This window comes from Engraulis encrasicolus, chromosome 4 (assembly GCF_034702125.1).
Source record: "Engraulis encrasicolus isolate BLACKSEA-1 chromosome 4, IST_EnEncr_1.0, whole genome shotgun sequence".
In the NCBI taxonomy this organism is placed as follows: domain Eukaryota; kingdom Metazoa; phylum Chordata; class Actinopteri; order Clupeiformes; family Engraulidae; genus Engraulis; species Engraulis encrasicolus.
In genome coordinates this window covers 33791928-33801518 of record NC_085860.1, presented here as the reverse complement: position 1 = coordinate 33801518, position 9591 = coordinate 33791928, and the positions used below count along the sequence as shown (strand labels likewise).

General features: G+C 43.8%; 1 protein-coding gene across 2 annotated transcripts in view; it reads left to right on the top strand.

Moving 5' to 3' along the window:
* The window catches only part of dnajc24 (DnaJ (Hsp40) homolog, subfamily C, member 24), a 21165-nt gene extending 19483 nt beyond the window's left edge, over positions 1-1682 (top strand). The window contains exons 5-6 of one of the 2 annotated variants that reach the window (XR_010034514.1): positions 899-1139; positions 1256-1682. Coding sequence is in view for 1 of the 2 variants with exons in the window: in XM_063196149.1 (XP_063052219.1) it covers positions 899-1032 (134 nt within the window). In the remaining variant the exon portion in view is untranslated. Of the gene's footprint in view, positions 1-898 lie in introns of both variants that reach the window. The other variant, XM_063196149.1, reaches the window with a different exon arrangement.
* The last annotated feature ends 7909 nt before the right edge of the window (positions 1683-9591 follow it).

Genomic DNA, 9591 nt, shown 5'->3' with positions numbered 1-9591 from the left:
TATTACCATATTATTACTAGGTGATTTGTATGATGTCATATTTTTGAGTCCCATTATCTCTGAAGTGAATAAAGAACCCAACACCAGCATTCCAGGTGTTGTTCATGACATTGCAGGCTATGTTTAAAAAAAGGTACTGGCCATTTTAAAATATAAGGTTTTTAGATATTCTTAGATATTCAATTTATGATAATTCATATTCTGATGGTTGTTGTATTCCATGCTGTTTGTGTACTTTGTAGAGCCAGTGAAAAGAGCTTTCAAATAACACCACAGACATATTTTTGTGACTTACACTGACTGATATAATCAAGGCTGAATGCATAGTGTCCTACCCCCACATGTAAACCTTTGCTAGTCTGTTTCTCCTTTAATATTGGTGTCATACAGTGGTGTAGTCTACTTTTTTATGGTGGGTATACTGTATATTTGAGCATTTTTTGAAGTGGGTATACTGTATATATTTGTGCTATTCAAAACAATGGACCAATCCATTTTTAGTGGGTATACTGAAATCCCTGAAATTTAGAAGTGGGTATACTCCGTATACCTGCGTTCTACGTAGACTACACCACTGGTGTCATATTCACACAAATGCAGTTCTGGGGTGCTACCTTGCTACTAAACAGGCACAGCAAGTATGATTGAAATCTGTGTCGGTCGGGTCCCAAAGTGTCTGATTTCACGTGAAATGACCCACTATGCACTTCATTCAGTAAATTAAGTCTGTTAATAGGTGGACACATTAGATTGGTGGACAGACTTAGTTTAATCCTTTAAACGCACCATCACAACCCTGTCCATTACCTTTTCTTTTTCTGTGAAGGTACCTTTTAGCCTCTGGATCCCTCCAATCTCTCTGATCTCTCCATCTTCTCCTTGTCCACATCTCTTTTAGATACCGAGTCCTACACATATGGCTGTCGCTGTGGAGGAGAATTTGTGATTGGGAAAGAGGAGCTGGAGGAAGCAGAGGCTATCGTGTGTTGTGATACTTGCTCTCTCAGCATTGAGATCAGGAGGACTACCTGAACACTCCACAAAGAGATTCCTCCTCTGAATAAAACAAACGGAGATGGATATTTATGATAGTCTGCCTGAAGAGGACAAAGAAAGGAAGATTCATTTGCTTCATTCAGGTGCATTTGAATAGTGCCATACAAAGTTGGTGTAAAGCTTTTCTAAATTCGCTTTACAAGGTCCTATCTTAGAGGGAAGCATGAACTGACGAAAATGACTGAAAATTCTGCCTTAGGACTGAGTCTTCAGTGATATCGAGGCGTGTCCGGATTGAATGCAAGCATTAACCGCAGACTTTGAAGGTAACTTCATATTGCCTAATTTTAAGTGTATCAGAGATGGATCCTTAAGGTGTGTGACCTTCTTAAGCTGTGAAGGCAGCATGTCACTATACCTTCCTGCTTTGGACACAGCCATGATGATCACCCCCTGGAAGCCATTTGTGTCTTCATTATTACAAACTACAGTGTGTGCACTGATGTTTAAAAACTCCCTCACATGATATGATACAAAAAACACAACATATACTTTCAGGGAAGTGTTTACATTAGTTTGAAATAATCATTATGATTACTTTAGCAAACTTGTTATTATCACTTGTTTTTAAATGGAAAAACATGCATGAATTACGTATGTAAATTATTCAATAAATTATGCTTGATAAAAACGATATGTATCCTTTGAAGTTATCATGGGTCGATTGAAGACAGTAGTTTGTCTTCTGGGATTGCCATTATAAGTCCGTGCATTCGGTATTCAGCACTTCGATCACTGAAAAAATCAACTAGAACATGCTTAGTTTAAACTCAGAAGAAACATCTTGTCAGGTGTATTTTCATACGCACAATTTGTCATACGCACTGTTAACAAACATGTTAATTTAAATATGCCTATTTTTGTGATGTGCTACTTGCATAAACTAATAATAAGCAGAAATAACCAGATGGCACAGTGCATGAATCCTCCACATCTTGCCTTGAGATTTCTCTCACCTGCCACCACTGGCCAAACATGGGAGGCCCCTAACTGGGTCACAACCGACCTTCTGTGACCCAAAAAAAGAAACCTAAAGCCCCTGGCGATGTCCTCATGGCCATACATGCTCTTTTCAAAAACTACACTGAAGAAACCTTTGTGTTTTCTCAAACCCCCTCTCCTCCTCCCCCCTGTTGCCCTCTCCATTCCCTCTATTATTATCTGCTTATTTTTTCCTTTCCAGTGAGTATGTAAAGGCTCACTAGCCATCTAAGCTCGTGTTAACTTTGTTTGCATGTAAATAAATGAGCTTTTTTCCCCCTCATGACAATGAAGTCACAAACTGCCTCCACACTTCGATGAGAAACTGGCCTCTAGTTAATGACAACCCCCCCCCCCCCCCCCCTCTCCTCTTCTTGTTGCCTCTGTCCATCCGTGTTTTGTTTTTGTTTTATTGTCTGTTGTTCCCCCCGTGCTTGGAGGGAGCCGAGGTTACAGCATTGGGTGACGGGGTCATGAGTTTGTTAGACTTCAAATAGAGTCATTAGGCGGTTTCACGAAAAAAAAAATCTGTCCTCTCGTTTGAGGAGCAGCTTGAGCAAGGGGGTAAGCAAGCCATGCTTTTTTCATCAGGGTCTCTCTCTCTCTCTCTCTCTCTCTCTCTCTCTCTCTCTCTCTCTCTCTCTCTATCTCTAGCGCGGTCTGAACCAGGGCTAGACCTGCCAGTGGGCCAGCGACGGACCGGGCCATAATTGACTGTGACATCAATTACGAATAATCTCATCACTTTTAGAGAGTTGGGCTGTCAAAGCTGTAATTAAGTCCCTTTGCACCCATCCACCCCACCCCACCCCAACCCCCAACATACCCAGCCCACCATATAACCCCCCTATATGTGTATGTGCAGACGCCATCATCTGCACCCTATACAGAAAAAATGGCGGACATCGCTCCCTTCTTCATAGGCCTAGTTGGCCTAACAGTGTAGTTTGGGCAAAAATATTTTAAAGGATTTTTTCCTGCTTGGTTTTTACACTTCATTTGAGGAGTTGATGCAAGTCTCCGCTGCGTCTTCCCCCAGGCTTAGTGACATGACCTTGCAGTGACAAGCCATAATTAACCAGGGATTTGGCCTGAGTCAAATAATTAAAATATATATATATATATATATTATTTGGAGGAAGATTATGTTTTTTGTGCCATTTTGTCAACTGTACCACCACCAGTGGAGGTGTACTGTGCTAACCCTGCTGCAGTCTCTACTTTGAGTGGCACTGACAACCCGAGCTCTACCCTACCCTGCCCTGCTGAGTTTGAGGGTTTCACTGATCTCTGTCCAAAGTTCGCAGGTATCTTTGAAACGAGCTTGGACCCTAAGTGAGCCATTCCGAGAGAGAGAGGGAGAAGAGGAGAAGAGAGTCACTCTTTCTGCCTAATGAAGCTCAAGGCTCCCTCCTCTTCCCCACCTTTCCTCCCCTTGAACTAACCCTTAATCTCACCAGGACAAAAGAGGCACCTCCCGCTCTCCCACAGACTCATATCCTAACCCCAACCTCTGGGACGGCTCCCCTGCCTTCTCCATGGCCACAAATGTAATTGCCCCCGGCCACCGCCTTTTCAGGGCTTGTTTGCCTGACAAATGTTGGTTTTCCCAGGAAGCAACTACTCTGCCCTACAAAGGCAAAGTGCAGTAACTACGCCAATATTGAAACTGAGGGAAAAAAAGGCCTTCAAAGTATTGCCATTAGGTTGTATATTGTAGAAACTGTAAATTTGCAGAGTAATTTCTCTAAAACGGGACACATTTGGACCATAAGGCTTTGTCACAAGATGGAGGAGGTATTATGAAGACAAACGATTTTGACAAAATATGTAGTTTCTGCACTTTGCCTTTCTGCGGCAGAACTGCTAGTCACTATCGAAAGCTGGAGATCTTGATAAAATGGTAGCAGACAAATTTTCTCAGCATTGAGTATTGTTTCTGGATTTATTTAGGTGTGTGCCAGGTAGTTTGATTTCCAGTTCAACTTCAATAACTTTTTTATATATACTGGTGATTGTCCGTCTGGCCATAATCTATTCTATTTGATCACATCATCAACGTACACTTTTGGTAATCACATCTATTGACTGTTCAGTGTCATAGAACAAGGCACCTTTTTCAGTTGGTATTTTGAAAAATGCATTATTAAATTCAAGCTGCTTTTGTCCTCCTTCTCCAATAGCAATAGTTTTCCAAATGTAATAAAACTACCATTTAACCCTAGATGATTGAGTAGGGATATAAAACCTTTGGATGAGGGGGGGTTAAAAAGCCTGGAAGTGCCTCGCTGATGAGGCCATGACAAGGAAACCACAGTAACAAACCAAAGAGCAAATATTTTGTCACTTTATCCCCTCCTCAATGTTTGGAGTGCGAGTGCTTTGCCGCTCAGTGTCAACACTGGCATTTCTGAGAGCAGGACTTTATGTACTCAGTGTCAGGGCACCACTACACCTCGTTCCTTCTTGTGTTTACCATAGAGATCAGTGTAGTGGGGAGTGGGGGTGATGATGAGTGGTTGGTGGGGGGCAACGCATCGTTAGACACTCTTTTATTTAAAACCCCAATACAAATAAGAGCCACTTCCTGTTTGGAAAGATGTGGGGTCTCATGTACACAGCTTGCTTTAAAAGAAGTACATTATTTCTCACACAAATGTTTGGGTGTACTAAGACGACTTCACTGAAAAAAGTCTATTTGCACTGAATTTCATGTGAAATCGGATTTTATCACGAGAATGTGCGTGAAAACCTGTTCATGCATGGATTACTGCATCTGAATGTTTAGGTGTATTCTCTCTCTCTATCTCTCTCTCTGTCTCTGTGTCTCTCTCTCTCTCTCTCTCTCTCTCTCTCTCTCTCTCTCTCTCTCTCTCTCTCTCAATAAAAGGGAAAAAAAAACACTGTATGCGTAGATGGCGGTGGAAATGGTGGAAATGGTGGTACCGTTTCAAAACAAAGTGGGGTGAATGGTGTGTTTGAAGGGGTGGCGGCCTATTATGCTTTAAGACAAATATCTGGCTATTGGGCCATCACGGTAGAGGTGTGTGTGCACTGTGCACGTGTGCATGCATGTTAGAGATGTACACACAGGCGGCCGGGTGGTGGCGGCGGTGGTGACGTTAGTGAGTGAGTGACTGCCGCTCACCCTGCCCGGCGTCTCAGTGTGTCTTTGTTTATGGCAGCCTCGTCTCGCCTCTCGCCTGCAACTGTTTCAGAGTGTGTGGAGGTGGACAGGCAGGCAGCCCATACAGCCCCAGCCACCCCATCAGCAGAGCCACTCAGCTGGCACTAATGCTAACAGCTTTCAATGCCATTGTAGACCCAGGCTAAGTCGAGCCGAGCTGCTGCTGCTGCAAATGTTTGTTTGGGAATGGGCGTCTCGTCTCGTGTGTGTGTGTGTGTGTGTGTGTGTGTGTGTGTGTGTGTGTGTGTGTGTGTGTGTGTGTGTGTGTGTGTGTGTGTGTGTGTGTGTGTGTGTGTGTGTGTGTGTGTGTGTGTGTGTGTGTGTGTGTGTCTACAAGGGTGTCAGAGTGATAGGTAGTGGGAGGGAGGAAAGGAGATGGCTAGGTGGTGTCATTAAAGATAAAAGATGGAGAAGGTAAATGGAAAAAAGATCATTTTTAAACGGCTTGCGAGGAATTGAGCATTGATTTTAATAATACAATTAAAATGTAGTGGTGATGTGAAAATGTCTATATTTTGATGTAGCGTGGCAAAATTGCAATAGAGCACAGCCATAATTCCTTGCTCTCATATGTTCTGTATGACTGTATGGTCACACAGAAAATTCTTGGTACACCATCTATGTATTTATCCCTCTTATCGCGCATGCGTATTTGTGTGTGTGTGTGTGTGTGTGTGTGTGTGTGTGTGTGTGTGTGTGTGTGTGTGTGTGTGTGTTTGCGTGTGCGTGTCACCACAGTGCTGCGTAGAGAGTGGAGGTCCCTGGTGTATGAAGAAAGGGGGGGGGGGGCGCTATGAGCAGAGGGACAGTCATGCTGCCATGCTGCTGCTCCGTTCCCCTCAGTGAGGCCAAGGCAGCCCTGAGGCCTTTCCCCTGCTGCACTGACTGCATGCTGCAACATGTCAGGGCCTGTGCTCAAAAATAACCCTAGCTTGTTAGTCAGTCAGTCAGAGCCCAGCCCTCATCACTCTCTACCCCCCCCCCCCTCTCTCCCCCTTCGCTCATCCCCTGCCGATCATTATGTGACGCGTCCTGTTCAATACTGCAGTGCAATACGCAGCTTAGCCCCTGTGCTTTTAGGAAATGACTCTCTATGGAACACAAGACAGGCTCTGATACATTTCGTTAGCGAAGTTGATATTTATGGAATACATGGCTGACGAATGGTAGTGCAGAGCAAATTTGGTCCAGAACTGAAATACATGTAGGGACGCGTTATGAGAACCCAACAACGACCATGTTCTGAAAACATACAATTAACTCATATGTTCAGAATTATGTCCTTTTGTGATGTAAACCATAACCACGAAACTTACTTAAAAATGAATTAAAATAATCAACATGTGATGACGTTCCTTCTCAGGAAATACAATTTGAGAATAGCTTATGAAGGATTACTTGCGTATCTGGCTGTCATTGAAAACCTACTACAATTGCTCTCTCTTTTGAAGCCATTGCATCTACAGAACATTAGCACCTGTCACACTTCAACAATGTTGTAAATTACATTAAGTCACCCATTTAGACACACCTGCCAATCAAATGTCCTGCTACACCTCAGCTCCTCTTCACGACTATCAGGTGGTTTAACAAAGTGAGAATCGAGTGACTTGTCAAATTATGTCACTTCCTAGTAAGTGACCCATGTCGTCATGCAGCCTCAGAGCTGTCATTCTGCAAAAATATCTTTGTCTTTCTATTCCTAATCCTACTTTAAAGGCAATGGAGATAGCAATGCCAACTCGAAGTAAAACAGAAAGAGCTACAATTTTGATTTGGTCTTGTGCTATTCTTTGCCATCATCGGATCACCAAAAACGTTCATATATAAAAACTAGGGCTGTCAATATTAACAGATTAATCGCGGTAGTTTTAAATCCCAGCATAATTTGAGGGTTTAGATAATGAGTTCTATATATCAAATTTAAAGTTTTAAGAGCTGTATCTAACTGTACCAAAAAGTCATATCAGAAACCATCCTACATTGACTAAAATAGCAAAACAACAAAGACCTGACTCAGTAGAAGTCATGAGTGAGCCACAAGGGCACATGTCCCATTTAGACATAATGCTTAGATAGGCTTAGAAGGCCTATGCTACTCTGAATTGCTTAAAAACAAGAGAACTGAAATTGAACAGCATGTTAACAGTGAATGTTAACAAGGCCTCTGAAGAACATAAAAAACATGAAATACTTAAGTGCATTTTAGGGTTGTTGTGCTATGCAGCATCCGGTCTGTCTTGAAATGCAAAATAATTAAAAAATGAAAACGTGGAATAAAAGTTGTGATTAATCACGATTGACTATGGAATTTCAGAGATGAATCGCAATTTAAAAAAAAGAATCGTTTGACAGCCCTAATAAAAAACATTCTTTAACATTCTCTGGGGGCAATGGCGATAGAAAGTCCAAGGCCTAAAAAAATGGAAAATCACTACAAGTTTCCATGGTGCTGTTTTTTTTTTTTTATGGAGTGTCTGATGTCATCATCTCTCCTGTTTGAGAGAGGTAGAGGATGCAGGGTTTAGTCGCCACGCCGGCTTTAATGACTGCCGCACTCGTTCTCTGTCTCTCACTCTCAATCTCCCGCTCAATTCTCACTCGCTCTCCCTTTCAAGGAGTCACTACTTACTTACTCCTTGATGGAATTAAGGCAACAGCAAGCTGAGCGGAAATTACCGCAAGCTTTAAGGAAAAGACATCCCATGGATGGGAGTGGACTAAAGGCCCCTCTTGCTCTTTGCCAGTTTACAGCACCAGGTGGCATTTTTTTTTGTCAGTCGCGAAAGGTTTTATACTTAATCCCATTACGGTGGCGCTAAATCTCACAGACTTCAAAATTATCACACACACAGACACAATCTTCCCACCATCACTCACCCACCACACCTTCCTTCCTTCTCTCACCCTCCTCTCTCTTCTCGCCTCTCTTTCTCTCTCTCTCTCTCTCTCTCTCTCTCTCTCTTTCTCTCTCTCTATCTCTCTCTCTCTCTCTTGCCCCCTCTCCTCTCATCCCACTCTCTCTCCGCGCCTCTCTTTCTCTCTCTTTCTCTCTCTTTCTCTCTCTCTCGCTCATCCCCTCTCCTCTCACCCTCCTCCTCTTTCCGAATGACTGGAGGTGGCTTCACCTGAAAGGGAGTCAGACATTTGCAGGCAGCTGGTGCTTCTTCTTGCGCGGGCCGCGGCTTGGCTTCGCAGCGAATGCCAATCCTGATCCAATTTCGCCTCGCCGGTGGCCCCTTATTCCCCCATCCAATAATGTGCCCTCTGGAGGGAGGGGAAGAAGGAGAAGAGGAGAAGAAGAGAGAAGAGAAGGAAGGAGGAGGGAGGGAGAAGAAAAAAAGAAATTCCCACTGCTCCAAATCAGGCCTAATCCTAGCTGGGGACCGCATGTCAATCTTGTCTTCCTGATGGAAACACCCATGCTGGCAGGTCCCCTCTCTCTCTCTCTCTCTCTCTCTCTCTCTCTCTCTCTCTCTCTCTCTCTCTCTCTCTCTCTCTCTCTCTCTCTCTCTCTCTCTCTCTCTCTCTCTCTCTATCTCCCTCCCTATCCTCTTGGGACAGTCCCGAGTCCCAAATCCCCCTCAGTAAAAGAATAGAGCAGCGATCACAAGCCCGTGACCCGCAGAACCTTGATATGACAATATTGCGACCCCTCTGGGTATTGGTTCGTAGGTGAGGATTAGGACTTTGCATAATAAGATTACACACTGCCTGCCTGATATCAAGGGACAATCCATATGTGGTTGGCTTGCTGGCTTGTGGTGGTGCCGTCCGCGCTGCTCGGGGGCTGTTTGATACAGCAGAGTAGACAGGGGGGGCCCCGCTATGGAACATCGACTGGAGAGCAGATCAGGATTTCCTTTTCGTTTGAGAATTAGCTGGCCAATGTGGTAGCAGCCTTTTGCTCTCCTCATGCCTCTCAATCACTCACTCTTTCTCTGTCTGTCTGCCTCCTGTCTGTCTGCTGTTCTCTCTCTCTCTCTCTCGCTCTCTCTCTCTCTCTCTCGCTCTCTCTCTCTCTCTCTCTTTAAATGTAATCCTAAGATGCTGTTTACACGCGCATGGATATTTTTTGAATACAATGAAAAAAAAGACAAAAATTGAAACCAAGTAAACAAAACATAAACACTAACAGTAACAAATTAAAAATACAATATTGATTGCGGATCTAGCGGAGTATACTGGTGTCGACCCAGGACACATGAAGCTTACTGTGCCTGTAGAGCGTTATAACTCATATGTTCTTCCTGCTGATCTGTAGTTGTCCTCGGAAACAGCACTGCGCCACTCCGCATGCCGAGCAAATCGATAGGCCCAGGACATCGCCCGCCTTTTGCCTCAGGCACCAGGGTGTGTGTGTGTGT